Source organism: Triturus cristatus, chromosome 4_1 (assembly GCF_964204655.1).
Source record: "Triturus cristatus chromosome 4_1, aTriCri1.1, whole genome shotgun sequence".
In the NCBI taxonomy this organism is placed as follows: Eukaryota; Metazoa; Chordata; class Amphibia; order Caudata; family Salamandridae; genus Triturus; species Triturus cristatus.
Window position 1 is genome coordinate 309,926,340 of NC_140585.1, and position 16,025 is coordinate 309,942,364.

Consider the following 16,025-nt stretch of genomic DNA (forward strand, 5'->3'; position numbering starts at 1 on the left):
CTGTCCATGCTAACAATTGCCTCCAGTGTGCCAGTAGTAGCTGTTTTCACCGGTGCCTGTCCATGCCAACAATTGCCTCCCGTGTTCCAGTCGAAGTGGTTTTCACAGGTGCCTGTCCATGCTGACAATTGCCTCCAGTGTGCCAGTAGCAGTGGTTTTCACAGGTGCCTGTCCATGCTAATAATTGCCTCCAGTGTGCCAGTAGCAGTGGTTTTCACAGGTGCCTGTCCATGCCAACAATTGCCTCCCGTGTGCCAGAAGCAGTGGTTTTCACAGGTGCCTGTCCATGCCAACAATTGCCTCCCGTGTGCCACGAGCAGTGGTTTTCACAGGTACCTGTCCATGCCGACAATTGCCTCCAGTGTGCCAGTAGCAGTGATTTTCACAGGTGCCTGCCCATGCCGACAATTGCCTGCAGTGTGCCAGTAGCAGTGGTTTTCACAGGTGCCTGCCCATGCCTACAATTGCCTCCAGTGTGCCAGTAGCAGTGGTTTTCACAGGTGCCTGCCAATGCCAACAATTGCCTCCAATGTGCCAGTAACAGTGGTTTTCACAGGTGCCTGTCCATGCCAACATGTGCCTCCAGTGTGCCAGTAGCAGTGGTTTTCATAGGTGCCTCTCCATTCCAACAATTGCCTTCAGTGTGCCAGTAGCAGTGTTTTTCACAGGTTCCTGTCCATGCCAACAATTCCCACCAGTGTGCCAGTAGCAGTGGTTTTCACAGGTGCCTGCCCATGCTAACAATTGCATCCAGTGTGCCAGTAGCAGTGGTTTTCACAGGTGCCTGTCTATGCCTACAATTTCCTCCAGTGTGCCAGTAGCAGTGGTTTTCACAGGTGCCTGCCCATCCCAACAATTGTCTCCAGTGTGCCAATAGCAGTGGTATTCACAGTTGCCCGCCCATGCCGACAATTACCTCCAGTGTGCCAGAAGCAGTGGTTTCACAGGTGCCTGTCTATGCCAACAATTGCCCCCAGTGTGCCAGTGGCAGTGGTTTTCACTGGTGCCTGTCCATGCCAACAATTGCCTCCTGTGTGCCAGTCGCAGTGGTTCTCACAGGTGCCGGTCTATGGCAACAATTGCCTCCGGTGTGCAAGTAGCAATGGTTTTCACAGGTGCCTGCCCGTGCCTACAATTCCCTCCAGTGTGCCAGTCGAAGTGGTATTCACAGGTGCCTGTCCATGCTAACAATTGCCTCCAGTGTGCCAGTAGCAGTGGTTTTCACAGGTGCCTGTCCATGCCAAACATTGCCTCGAGTGTGCCACGAGCAGTGGTTTTCACAGGTACCTGTCCATGCCGACAATTGCCTCCAGTGTGCCAGTAGCAGTGATTTTCACAGACGCCTGTCCATTAAAGTTGCATATTCACAGGTGCCTGTCCATGCCGACAATTGCCTCCAGAGTGCCAGTAGCAGTGGTTTTCACAGGTGCCTGTCCATTCCAACAATTGCCTTTAGTGTGCCAGTAGCAGTGTTTTTCACAGGTGCCTGTCCATGCCAACAATTGCCTCCAGTGTGCCAGTAGTAGTGGTATTCACAGTTGCCCGCCCATGCCGACAATTGCCTCCAGTGTGCCAGTAGCAGTGGATTTCACAGGTGCCTGCCCATGCCTACAATTCCCTCCAGTGTGCCAGTAGCAGTGGTTTCACAGGTGCCTGTCTATGCCAACAATTGCCCCCAGTGTGCCAGTGGCAGTGGTTTTCACTGGTGCCTGTCCATGCCAACAATTGCCTCCTGTGTGCCAGTCGCAGTGGTTCTCACAGGTGCCGCTCCATGCCAACAATTGCCTCCAGTGTCCCAGTAGCAGCGGTTTTCACAGGTGCCTCTAATGCCAACAATTGCCTCCAGTGGTTCAGTAGCAGTCTTTTTCACAGGTGCCTGTCCATGCAAACAATTGCCTCAAGTTTGCCAGTAGCACTGGTTTTCACAGGTGCCTCTCATGCCAACAATTGCCTCCAGTGTGCCAGTAGCAGTGGTTTTCACAGGTGCCTGTCCATGCCAACAATTGCCTCCGGTGTGCCAGTAGCAATGGTTTTCACAGGTGCCTGCCCATGCCGACAATTGCTTCCAGTGTCCCAGTAGTAGTGGTTTTCACAAGTGCCACCTGTCCATGCCGACAATTGCCTCCAGTGTGCCAGTAGCAGTGGTTTTCACAGGTGCCTGCCCATGCCAACAATTGCCTCCAGTGTGCCAGTAGCAGTGGTTTTCACAGGTGCTTCTCATGCTAACAATTGCCTCCAGTGTGCCAGTAGCAGTGGTTTTCACAGGTGCCTGTCCATGCTAACAATTGCCTCCAGTGTGCCAGTAGCAGTGGTTTTCACAGGTGCCTGTCCATGCCAAACATTGCCTCGAGTGTGCCACGAGCAGTGGTTTTCACAGGTGCCTGTCCATGCCAACAATTGCCTCCAGTGTGCCAGTAGCAGTGGTTTTCACAGGTGTCTGTCCATGCCTACAATTGCCTCCAGTGTTCCAGCAATAGACGTTTTCTACGGGTTCCTCTAAAAGGCACAAATTACCTTCCGTATGCAGGGGCCAATGGCAGACTAGCAAGCATTACATCATATTCTCACTCACATTTACTCAACCACACTCAATCATTCATTCTCACTCAGTCCACATCACTCTCACTCATTCTTACTCTGACTCCAACAAACTTACTCATACTCACTCGCTCTCACTCTGTCATTCTCACACACTCTGTATCACTCATTCTCTCTCCTTCATTCACACTCACTCCAACTCTTACTCACTCATACTTTTCACTCATGCACTCACTCTTATTGTTGCACATTCTGACTCACTCATACTCACTGACACTTATCCTCACTTATTCTCACTCACTCCCTTTTAGTGGCTCTCACACACCACCTGTCACTGACACTCACTTATACTAACAAACACTCATGCTCACATGTACAAACACGCTCACAAACACACAACCACACTCTGATCCCCAAGCATGTACACTACGTACATTTAAAAGCATGTTTTACTTTCATCTGCCACAGAATTTCTCATTCTAGATCCTCTTGCCCCATTTTTTATTACACTAATAGTGAATAAAAAGCTATTATTCACTATTAGTGTAATATAAAGTTGTCTGAAAACAAAAGTGGAGCACGGCTCCCATAAGCGGGAGCTTCCTCTGCGTTCTTGGTACTCATTTTGCTACCTCTGAAGCCAGAGGTCGCACAAGCAGTGTCAGGGGTCACAAGGGGCAAGCCAGGAGTCACAGCTGTGACCCCTGGCAATCCCTAATTGATGCCCATGCATGTGACCCTGTTGAGAACATCATACAATGCGCCAAGAGTATCAGAATGTGCTGTGTTTTGTGACTCCATTCAGAAGGGCACTGTGCTATGTTATTACCATTCCTAATATCAGTTTCTGTTATATCTTGTGACCTCAGTCAGAATCCCCCATTCTGTGCTTAGTCATGCGATACCCCAGAATGTGCTGTGTCATGTGACCCCCGTCACTGTTTTCTGACCATAGATAGTTAAGTGTTTCAATCCTAAAAATACTGCCATAACTTTAAGATCTCCTCTGGAAACTGATTTCACTGTGTTTGTTTCTCTGTTTTGCAGGATGTCAGAAGCACCCTAAGCAGGTAAGGCCGGTTTATTATCCTCCTGTCTGTGTGTAAGGAGCAGGTCTCACTGCTGCAGTGTGTAAACGCCCCTACTGAGCTCACACAAAGTGTTAGGGAGCTTTCAGAGCCTCATAAAATCACTTTGCATTCGCAAAAATACCTTTAAGTCCTCAGATGCTCCTGAAAACTTAATACCTCGGGTAACTCCCCTGCGCCATCAGGAAACTCTTTTAAATTTTCATACATTTTCAAAAATTCCTGCGAGTTGTCAGAAGACTCCTGTGAGTCCTGAAATAATTGCAACAAAAATGAGCTGCAGTCCTCACAAAACATATTTGTATCTTTAAAGCTTAACTGAAGTCCTAGGAAAAGTAACCTGAGCACACAGACAACGCAAGCACATTCTGGAAAGATCCCCTGGGTTTTACTCAAATCAGAGTTGTGCAAAAACTAAGTCAAAACTTCCTAATTATACAAACACAAATGGTGGCTACGCTGACAACAATTGCAGATCCAATTTTCAGCTCTATTGTTAGGGATGTTAGGTCATACACATATTTCTTCATGTGGGGTAGAGGTGCTACCATGGTACTGCAGACACCCTGCCACCTAGGGTGTTCACCTGCTTAGGACAATGTCTTTGGAAAAAATTATACAAAATAATAAGTACTAGAGCACACATAGAAAGTCCATTTAATAAAGAAAGTAGTCCTAATGTGAAGTCCATGAAATTATTTGCTCTTTTTTGTGAAGTTATCTTATTCCATTTGTAGTTTCCACAATGTTCGGTTTATATACAAGCAGGAACAGCCAATATCTGGTCTATACAAGCAAAAGCAGCCGACACATGTTTCGTTCGTTGGACCCTTTCAAGGCTACAGAAAATATACATACATTGGTATGGAACATCATCTCTTATGAAATCTTTTACGGAAAATTCATATGTGTCAACCTCATATAGCAGTGATGAGGCGAAGGAAAATAGTGACATGAAATTATATATGCTGGTCACAACGCACTGAGGATATTGTGTAAAAATGCATTGTAGCGTCAGCTCACCCAAAGCCATAAAAAGCGGTACCCATGATAGGTGATATTGACCGAAAGAAGAGAACCTATGGGGACCACAGGGAATGCCAGTATATATTATAATATAAGTGAAAAACTAGATTTCTCATGCATTGTCCTCTCTAAGATACAAAGAAATATGTGTATTTAGTGTTCCTTTTTGCATGCAAGGAAAGAATATATATTAGAAGTGCGATTTATTAAGAATATAGAATACCTGAGCACGCTGTAGTAAGGACAATGTCCAAAAGTAGTCCGATAGATACAGAGAAGATCTTGTCAGAATCTATTTAAAATATATATACAATTGTATGTATATGCGACCATGCTGAGGAAAATATAGTATTGTGCAGAAAAGTAAAAATCAGTACACCGTAAGGAGAGCAAAGTCTCCTGAGTAGTAAAAAGGGAAGTGCATATAACAACATATAAAAGTAGACCCATTTAGAATGGAAACTGGTCACCCAGGTGAAATGAGGGAAGTGATTCATTGAGTAGCAGAATACAATGAAAAGGGCCAATGTGCGAATAGTTGTCACGTGAATTTCCTAGTGGAGCGGGAAATAAGCAAGAAGCATTTTATGACTGATGGGTGGTGATCGGTAAGTATAATACCAAAAAAGTAGTCAGCCCTCAAACCGGGTGCAACCATGCCGACTGATCATATGAACAGTGGTGTTGGGATCGTTCGAAAGGGGAACGTGAAAGCATACTTTGAAAATTGTCCCTCAACTTGGGAGCCACACAATATTATAAGCAGCACATTTCTAAAGATGACATCAATGCTAGGCCGTTGCACAAGATGTCTTACTCGTAACTGAGCAAAGTCAAAAAGAAATACTTTTTGGACCTTCTTCTACAGGTTATTGTATAGTAGCCTGGTGCAAAGATTTTGAAAAACACACATTCATTATTAAAGCATTTTGGAAACATCCTTAATTTTCTACATTGATTTATGAAATATAATGTTGCCGTTTGTTTAATAATATTCTAACCAAGGTGCATTCACGTTTTATCTAAGAGTCATTTTCTAAAGCGAGTATTCCAGCAGCATTTCAATGTGTTCTAAAATGCAACTTTGACATAGTGAATAAGTCGTTTTCTAAATTCATGCTAATTTCTCCCAAACTCCCTCCCTTTTGATGATATATATAATCATAGTTAATTCGGTTTCACTTCAACAATTAACTCTAAAATGCAGTTTTGTCTTACAGAGTATCTCGTCGGTTTCTTTTATCCCCCTTGAGTATGGCAATGTTTTCATGTAATTGTCTTTCATTATCTCCATTAAGCCCATGTCCTTTTTGAAACGTTTATGTTGATAGGCATCATGTCTTTTGTGCAAGAAATGTCTATAGGCCAGATATAACACATATAAGACTATTTGACATAAGTTGACTATTAGTATGGGCATTAAGATAGCTTTGTTTAACCCTTTTCCAGCTGTCATACGGACCTGGTTTGCCAATTCCTGTAATTCAGGTCTCAGGTTTGATATGTTCCCTGCAAACTCTTCTATTTTCCTACTCTCGTCCAGTATGTACGAACATCAGTGAGTTAGCTTTAGCATGTGGCAGACCCCTCCTTTCTCAGCAAGAAGGATGTCTAAAGCAAGACGATCTTGTGAAAGCATAGATCGTATAGCAATTAATTCTGTATTAATAACAAGCTGAGCTCCAGATGTACTAGCTGGCATTCTATCCACCATTCAGTATTATTCCTACTGGTATTGTTCCTACTGGTGGTATCACTGCTCCAAATATAACCCTCACTAATGAAACCCTACTTTCTGCATTGCGTTTATGTCTTTGTGGTGGTGTTAAAAGTTAATGCTTCTATGCAAGTGGCATGATATATTTTTGGGATCAGTATACCTAAATAGCATGTTCCTTCCCAGTCAGCAGGTAATTGTAAGTAAAAAATTTTTCCGCAAATGTAGTATACCCCAGGAAACGTCTCCTTGTAAAATTTACCAAGTTCCCCCTAATAATTTACCTGTTTACCCGGTATTTGTAAAGTGCAAACTAATCACCCCCTTGAGGGTCTCAAGGCGCTGGGGGCCGTCGGGAAGATTAAGTGAGCTAGTGCCCAGAGTCACATGGTACTGGGCTCAGCTGCTGCCGGCGATCGAACCGGGAGCCCCGTGCTCCAGAGTTAGCCGCCCTGGCCGCTGCACAGTACCTCTTCGACACCCCTCGAAAGTGTGTTCACAGCTACTAGTGCCTACATGCTGTGTTCGTTTCTGTTTTTGTATTTTATGAAAACAGACTTTCACTTTATGTCGGCTCTCCAGTCTAAGTTTTGGATATATCATCTTCTTCCTAAACTCGTTCTCCTCCTTCTTCCATGCATTCTCTAATACATTTTGTTGTGCCCTTACACACTGGTTGACACAGGTAGCCAGGTAGAGTTTAGTAGACTTCTTTATTTGTTCCATGTGAGCAAGTACAACAGTCCATATTCCTGTTTCCAGCCTTCACTCCAGCCAGCTCTGTTCAAGTACCAGCCCCACCAGGAGCAGCCTGCCTAGCTGCTCAACTCATCTCCAACTGCCACCACTGATCCACACAGGCACCCCAGCATTCCATTCATCACAGTCACACCAACATTCCAATACCATCTCTCACTCTGGCTGAGCTGCTAGGAGACAGCTAGGCTCGGTAGCATTAAATATCACAGTAGGGAAATAACACATTTCCTTTCTGGTCCGCAGTCTTTGTTATTTTCTTGTACCTTGCCTCTTGGGCCATAATGTAAAGCTACCTCTTCAGTATGCATGAGGCATGTCAAATTAGTTTTATAAGCTTCTACACTATTTATGGCTAAATGCGAGAAGAAATAATACCAGGCTGTGTCCATTAGTTTTCTTTGTGGGTGTAAATTCATGCTTTCTGTTAGAGGCACTTGTGACAGTACTAAGTCATAATTTGACAAAATGTCCTCCTCTATACACCAATGAAAGCAGGATACTACATGAGATTGCATAAGACATAGGACAGTGATAGTAGGTGACTTCTTCTGAAACTGACGCTGGCAAATGCGCTCAAACATAGCTATCCTTAACATTTAACCCATTCTGTGCTCATGACGGAATGGTTCCGTCATGAGCACCAGTGCTCGTGTGCTCAGGACGAAACCATTCCATCATGTGCACACTTGCACAAAATCTCTCTGCTCTAAACAGCTGCGGGATTTCCTTTTTTTCTTTTTTGCCTTGGAAGGTGGGTAAAAGCTTCCCCAACCTCCCAAGACACTTTTGGGGTTTTCTTTGTAATGACGATCTTGCGCATGGCGCACTGATGTCAATACACTGCAAACGAAACAGAAACTTAGTTTCAGTTTCACTGTCTCGGTGCTCGAGGGGCTATCTCAGCCCGGAGCACCGAAACACAAGGGAGTGGTATCATTGTAAAGGGGAGGGCAGGAGGGGGAGAGGGGAGCGGCCCCTGGGGCAAGGGTCTTTGCTCCTCTATTTCAAAATGGGTGCATTCAGTCTTCCTTGGGGTGCAGATGGGGCATTGCCCCCAATCTGTCCCCCAGGGGTCAGAAAGCACCCTAGACACCAGGGGTTCTTTTTTGTAGTTCAGGGGTGGGGGCTGCCCAGAATGGGCATGCCAATGCCCCCACACTCACCCCCCAAAAATACTATTGTCTCCCCCCCAGGAGGAAGATGGGGCAGTAGCCCCTGACCTGCCCCCCGGGGCGGGGGGGGGTAGAAAACCCACTATACACCAGGGATTTTTTTTTATAAATGGGGCTGCCCAAAATAGCCATGGGGGGGAAAGCCCACTAGGCACCAGGGATCATTATTTTTCATAGTTCAGGTTTGGGGTCTGCCCAGAATGGGCATGCTAATGCCCTCATCCCCTCCAAAAATGCTACAGTCTTTCTGCCCCCTCGAGGAGGCAGATGGGGCAGTAGCCTCTGACCACCCCCCCCCTGGATGGGGCAGAAAGCCCAATCGGCACCAGGGATTTTTTTTTTTAATACGTACGGGTGGGGGCTCCACCCGAAAAAACTTGCCATAGACTTCCTGCCCTCCCCAGGAGGCAGATGGTGATCCCCCCCTTTGGAGGGGTAGGGAGCCCACTGCACGCCAGGAATTACACTGGCTTTTTTATACGTAGGGGTTAGTAATGCCCTTAATGGGCATACCAATGCCCCCACACCCTCCAAAAAAATAGACTCAGTCTTTCTCCCCCCACTTGGAGGGATACAGGTGCAATAGCCCCTGATCAGCCCCCTGCCCACCCTCCAATCCGCCCCCCTCGGCAGAAAGCCCGCTAGGCACTGACCTTTTTTTCGCAATGTGCCTAGCTGTGGATTTTGGACCCTAGCGCAGCGGGCACCTAGGGAAACCTAACAAACTTGTAAATGTTTGAAAACTAGACCCCTAGGGGAATCCAGGATGGGGTGACTTGTGTGTCTCTCACCAGGTTCTGTTACCCAGAATCCCTTGCGAACCTCAAACTTAGTAAAAAACATTTTCCTCACATTTCTGTGATGGAAAGTTTGGGAATCTAAGAAGAGCAACAGACTTCCACCAACCCAGCATTCCCCAAAGTCTCCCGATAAAAATGGTATCTCACTTCTGTGGGTAGGCCTAGTACCCACAACAGGAAACAGCCAAAAATGTACTGTGGAGACTTCAAAATTATTGTTACAGGGATTCTGCTCAAGAACAGAGCATTGAGTAGAATTATTGGACCTTAGTGGGTAGGGACTGAATCATCCTACCACCTGAGTACCTATAAGCCCAGGACCGATTAGCTATAGTGTCTCACGTGCTCTCCTACTCACTTACAGAGAAACAAGTGATTAGACACCCCAGAACACAGCACTCCCAGATCTCTCTGGAATCGTGGTTACAAGATACCCCTTCCGCTCTCACTCTTGTACTTGTCCACAAGATCTGACAGAGACACGAAACAGTTTAAAATATTTATTTTAACTACCGTGCCCTAACATGCAGTATACGTCCCACAACAATCAGAAAAATGCCTGATACAAATACAGTCAGCATAGAAACTAGTTCATATATCATAAAAGGAGATGTCATCATAAAAAAGACAATGGAGAAAAGACTATAGTGCCTAGCCTCCCTCCCCTTGCTAAGAAGAAGTATTATTACACTGTAGAAGATCTCTGGATTTTGTCTGTAGACCGCATACCTTAGCCTGTAGATGGTAAATCTACATCATATGTGCTGTCTCACTCTTCGCCCTGTAAAGGTCCCTCTCCAAGTGTGTGTACCACCCATTCGTGTATCCCAATAGTATCACAGAATGGGTGTTCAACAACAGCTGCATTGGAATGTTTTGTCTATGTGCTAGGGCCTGACCAGAACAGAATAACAAGGGCCTTTGCTTATCGGCTTTGCACACGATGTTCAGATCTAACATCAAACTCCGGGAACATGCAGAGAATGAACAAAGCAGACAGTTCTCATGTGAAAAGCACAAACGAGGTCATTTGCAAAAATAAAGCCATGTAGTAACGTGCGCAAAAGCCGAATAATAGCTGCAAGGCTTATGCTAACATGTGATGTTGACAATGTCCCCATCTGCTACGTGTCACCCTCCCCTTGGCCAGGTCTGTAGCACCCAGGCAAACAGAACGCAGAGATAAGCAGAAAAAGCGAATGTGTAAGGGTCAAATCGTACAAAAGTGAAAATGAGAACCTTCCAAGGAACGAAGCAGGGAAAGAGAAAAAGAAAAAAAAATACAGGGGCATAATATCAATGTCTGGCGATAACTATCGCCAATGCCGGTTAGCGGGAGTTTTGTTATCCCTGTCTAGCCAACACATGGATAACGCGATAGTTCCAGGGAACGGCGGTGAAAACTCCCGCTAACTTCTGCGTGATGGTGATTGTCATTTTGGCAATACCTAGCGATCACCGCATTAGCGGCATGAAAAGTCCCACTAATGCCGCGATAATACCGGGGCCTGCGGTTTAGGCATGCGCCAGGCACTTGCATGGAGAGCAGGCGTAGGCAAGGGTGAGGCGCCTTTATGGTGTGTATGCAGAGGGAACTGCAAGAGATGCTGGCGTGGCCCAGACACCTACAAGAGCAGGCAGGCCTTGGGGCTAACAGGGCAGCAGACAATGCCTGACGACAAGCAAGAAAAGCACAGAGCGAGTAGGAACTTGCAAGAGGAGCAGGCAGCGGCTAAGTATTTGCATGAGGAGCAGCAGGGGATAGACACCTGCATAAGGAGCAGGCAATGGTTTGGTGGCTTTGAATGGGGGCACACAACTCGTCATTAAGTGGAGCATGCAGGGACTAGTATGTGACATAGAGCCGGACATGCAAGGTCAAGCCCTGTTGGGAGGAACAGGCATGAGTGTGACTGCAGGAGCAGCATAGACGGAGCGAAGCCATGTTGGGGCAATGGCATGCATGGACGGGGTAAAAAGCGCTGCATGGGGGTGCATGGGCGAAGTATAGGCAGGAAAATCAGCGATGCGCTTGGGGGCAGCAGGAAGCGCAGGGTGGATGCAGCTCACAGTAGCAGAAGGCATGGCACGAGGACACTCAGGAATGGCTCGCAGCCCCGGGCCGGCAGGAGCGCGAGGCCTGAACAAGGGGGTGAGATGGACTAGAGCCGCCATGGTCTCCCAACCAGCGGAAGTGGGGGGCACCGACTTATGGAGTTACAGAGTCCGGACCACAGGGGGACGAGGTGAGGGGCAACGTGTGCCAGAGCCCACAGGTGCAGCAGGCCTGGAGGTGAGGCACGCGTCACCAGAGGTCTTCAGAGCAGGGTGGGAAGGCCTAGTGGACTGCAGAGAAGCGGGAGGGGCTGGTGACCGCCATGTCATCACAGACAGTGATGTAGCTAGGGGGAATTAGGGCCTAAAGTAAGGAATGGGCCCCTATCCATGGTTTGGTAGTAACAAGAATGGCTGTAATTGGGGTAGAGTGGGCCCATAACAAGCCTGGGTCCCCCCAGTGATAGCTAAGCATTTGAAAAGACCCACAGATAAATAAAGCCTGTAGCAGAGGGGGCAAAGCCAGTGTGCTCTAAAGGGTTTTGAGGGTCCCTGTTTGGAACAACATTAACATGTGTTACATATTTGCTACTAATTCAAGTCCGCATAATGCCCAGCTATATAGAATTATGTATTACATTAAGAAACTTGGCCACACAAAAATAAATGAAATATGTGTTGACCAGAACCACAAAAAAAATTCGAACTGCAGGAGAAGAAGGAAAGATGCAAGAGATGCAGGGTGAGAGGGAAGCAAATCTTCAGCAGAAGCAGGGTAGAGAGTGCCGCTCTACAGAAGCAGCAGGCAGATAAGATGGCGTGGGCTTGACGAGGAACAGGCATCCATGCAAGGGTGGGGTACAGAACCGCACGAGGCCACGAAGGAAGCCCATGCCTGTGGGAGAGAGAGGCATGCATGAGCCGGGGCCCGCAGAAGCAGGGTGTGTGTGGCCTAGGGGTCTGGGGTGCATCCAAGTGCATGAGAACTAGCAGTGGCTATCACTGTGCAGCAGGTGCAGCGGCACCAGTGCCCTAGAGGCCCACTGCATTCAGATTTTAATTCGCTACCGGACCCCAGCTCCATTTGCTGGTTTGCACCAGGGACCATGCCACCCTTGCTGGGCCAGTAACGGGGAGGAGGTGGAGGGTATGAACACGCAGGAGGAGCAGCAGCGGGAAGCGGGAAGTGCGGGATCAGGGAAGCCAAAAAAAGATTAACAAGCATTGGCATAGCCAATAGGTCTCGCCTTTGGGACCTTGTAAGTGTTTAGCCATGCAACAGTTGATGTTGTTGCACCAAGGATATTGTGCTGCATAACTAAACACTTATAGGGTCCCAAAGGCGCGACCTATTGGCTATGCCAATGCTTGTTTTTATTGTTCCGTCGTTCCAACTACACAAATCTTACACTTGCTTCAATTAATTACACATTATTTCCATGCATTGTCTGCATATTGAAGCAGTGACATAGAGATACCACCTAGCATTGTAACATCTACCGAAAGTTTCCGTAAAACACAATCTAAACTGTTAGTAAAAGCCATCCAAATGAACCGGCTCGAGAGCACAGCCCTGCGATAACCTCTTTAATATTTTGATGACATTAGTTAGCTTCCAATCTGGACTGTAGTTTATATGTGCACCAATATAGTATTAGCACTGTTTGCCTGATACCTGGTAGATTCCCAGATGTAACAACCCTTTAATGAGTGTTTCACGGTAGACCTCATCAAACGCACTGCTGTACAGGCTGTACATAGAACGTCTTAAGATGGTACTATTTCATAGTAATTCACTAGCAGGCTAAAGGTCTGATCAATTGCGCCGACCTTTGTGAGAAACCCCGCCTGAGCATTACTTCGTACTTTTTGTACGGTTACTCGCAACTGGTTTCTGGTAAGGGTTAACTTGCTGAAAATTCTCCCCAATGATTCTGGAAGACAGATGGGGTGTGCTATTTTCCTGCATTCAATGCCTGTTGAGTAGGGCTTTAGGACAACCAGAACAAGAGGTTTCCTGTGAACACGGTTGACGTGTTGTATACATTTCATTTGGGATATTTTTTTATATTGGATGAATAGCGGATATATATTTAAATCTTTACAGAATGAGTGGCTAACTAGCAGGAGAGCAACTTGGATAGTGTCAGAAGGCATTTTATAATTATATTGTAATTGTGCTCATATAGGGTCCGATTCACAGAACTAACAAGACAAAATCCTAAACTTACTACTTTTGGTATTCACGGAAGGCATTTAGTAGTAGTAAAGTTAGGATTATGTCCTAAATCTGTCTGAAGTCTGTCTTAAGTCTGTCTTAAGCCTGTCTTAAGTCTGTCCTAAGTTTGTCTTAAGTCTGTCCTAAGTTTGTCTTAAGTCTGTCCTAAGTTTGTCTTAAGTTTGTCTTAAGTTTGTCTTAAGTCTGTCTTAAGTCTGTCTTAAGTCTGTCTTAAGTCTGTCTTAAGTCTGTCTTAAGTCAAACTTAAGACAAAATCCTAACTTTACTACTACTAAATGCCTTCTGTGAATAAGAAAAGTAGTAGGACAGACTTAAGACAGACTTAAGACAAACGTAGGACAGACAGACAGCGGAGAGGAGTTTATTGCCCACGGTTACATGATATTTGATGATACTCCGTTGCAAGAGGCATTGCGAATGAGCGAAGGTACTCCAGCCCGCCCTTCTCCAATGAATGAACACATCCATAAAGCATCTGTCCCCGGAACAGTCCTGGTCATGGGCCAGCAATGGACCCACCAACAGTTCATAATCCAGGTCAGCATGAGATGTAGTGGAGAGGCAGATATCCAAGGCCCATTCAAAGGGGCACCGGAGACACTAGAACACAGGTTGCACGCAGGTGAAATAGGCGTAGCAGAAGTTTAGCCTATAGCTGACGCCAAGAGTCGTCAATGGCAAGCATCCAAAAAGTTGCTGCATTCATTCACGGTACAACCACAATTGACCTGGGTGGGGCTGAACCACAGGATGGCCAGCCATTTCGTAGTAGGAGCAGAAGAACCAGCACTGCGCAAACCAGCAAGAGCACCAGGGGAAACCTGCTAAAGGCGCTCGAAAAAATAGAATGAATTAAAGCCGGTATTACTCCAAAAATAGTCTGAAAGGAGGTAACGAGGCCGGAGCCCACTAGTTTAAAAAAGTGTGCTAGTGCTTCAGTTTCAGACGCATTAAATATTTGGTGAATTAATTCTCCAAAATGTAGTGGGAGATTGGTATTCTGCAGTGACTGAATCTCACTTGATGTTCTAGCCACCTGCAACTCAAAGGTTTGACGAGCTGAAGTGATAGCGACTTCTTGTTGAAACAATAGCGCTTTGAGTCTGCCTTAGCTTATTGAAATCTGCTTTCAAAGTGTGAATGGAATGCCATAGCAAACTATCTACAATCCCATGTGGGGGGTGGGAGGAAGGACATTGCTGCAACATGTAACACGTTGTGAAACGCCTGCCCGTAAAGCGCAGTAGTTGTGGTTATTTAGGATAAGATAACTCCCGTTAGAAAGTAGAGTGAGCATGGGAATAATAGCAGGGACTGGAGTTCCCTTAAAAAAACAAGCCAATTTAGGGGCTGAAACGTTACAAGCTCGTGCAGTTTAACTTGTTTACAAACTGAGTGTCCTATTGTAGGATCACAGTCCTCCTCTGTTAGGAAAACATCGTTATCTTCACGCTGACAGGGAAATGGAATGGGCAACAACCACAAGTCATGAATAAAAGTACTACCAAGGGGCTCAAATCTACCAACGGGTAATGTTTCATGCAAGCGGTGAACTGAAATAGTGAAATGGGCAATGAGATAACCCCGTGTATTAACCATACAGAAGAATCAGTTTCCGCTATTGAGAATGGCAACTGTTCTAACTTCACAATATGTAACATAGTGTATGTAGCGTCTTTCACTGACATAAGCTTTTGTTTATCCGTCAAATTAAAAGGTAAAAACAGTGCAGAAGCATTTAAATAATCCCACTGTACTTTCCCACTTTTCAGTGTTTGCAATGTCCAACCAAATTGCATTACAGAGCGCTATTGATGTTGCCCATGATACAATACAGAGACATAATTATGTACTATGTCAATAACAGATGAAACAATATTATGCAAAGTGTAAATATGGGAAGACAAAGTGTTAATGCAATTATCAACAACGTCAAGAACTTTTTAAAAATTATCCTGATCAAGTTGTTATAGGCGGAAAGCCACTTCCATCTGGGACAATTTCCAAAATTCATTATATGCAGCATGTACAAAACGTTTTGAACGAGGGGTTTTTGGACCAAAAAGGAAGTCTGCCAAATCAATGTCCCCAGATAATGGTGACAGATGTTGTTTCACTGATGTTAATGTAAAGTGTTCCAAACATTGCTGACACAATTTCCCAACAGAACATGTAGTAACAGTATGAGAATCAGGGAAACGAGGGTCAGGTCTACTGAGTGTAAACTCACTGGAGGCATTGGAAAAGCACAAATGACACCTTATTATTAAGAGGCCTCACTAACCATCTGAAAGGATCCAGAGTGCATGAGCTAAGTGTACCATTTCGGATCATTTCAGTCAAGTAACTTAAAGGAATAATTGGTGTGTAGCTGCCAAGTGTCATAGGCAGCCAAAGATGTAATTGAGGGTGTATTTATATTTTTAGCGGTGGCCAAACCAAAACATCTAGTTTGTTGGACAGTCTGATTTAAAAATATCAGCTGCGACAGTATTAAACACACAGAATGTAATGATTCAGTGCACTGCACCTGCCAATCTTTGGTACCCCATTTTGATTTTAAATCAACTATGTTCTTCCAATAATTGTAACCTTTCATTGCCAAATCGGTTAGGAAATGTGAGAAGTTGG

The 16,025-nt window shown here is 45.5% G+C and overlaps 1 protein-coding gene across 2 annotated transcripts in view; it reads left to right on the forward strand.

Moving 5' to 3' along the window:
• The window catches only part of LOC146854841 (E3 ubiquitin-protein ligase TRIM39-like), a 259,000-nt gene that overhangs the window by 90,721 nt on the left and 152,254 nt on the right, over nucleotides 1-16,025 (forward strand). For both annotated transcript variants that reach the window (XM_085652216.1, XM_085652215.1), the window contains exon 4: nucleotides 3,586-3,608. In XM_085652216.1, coding sequence (XP_085508342.1) covers nucleotides 3,586-3,608 — 23 coding nt within the window. The remainder of the gene's footprint in view (nucleotides 1-3,585; nucleotides 3,609-16,025) is intronic.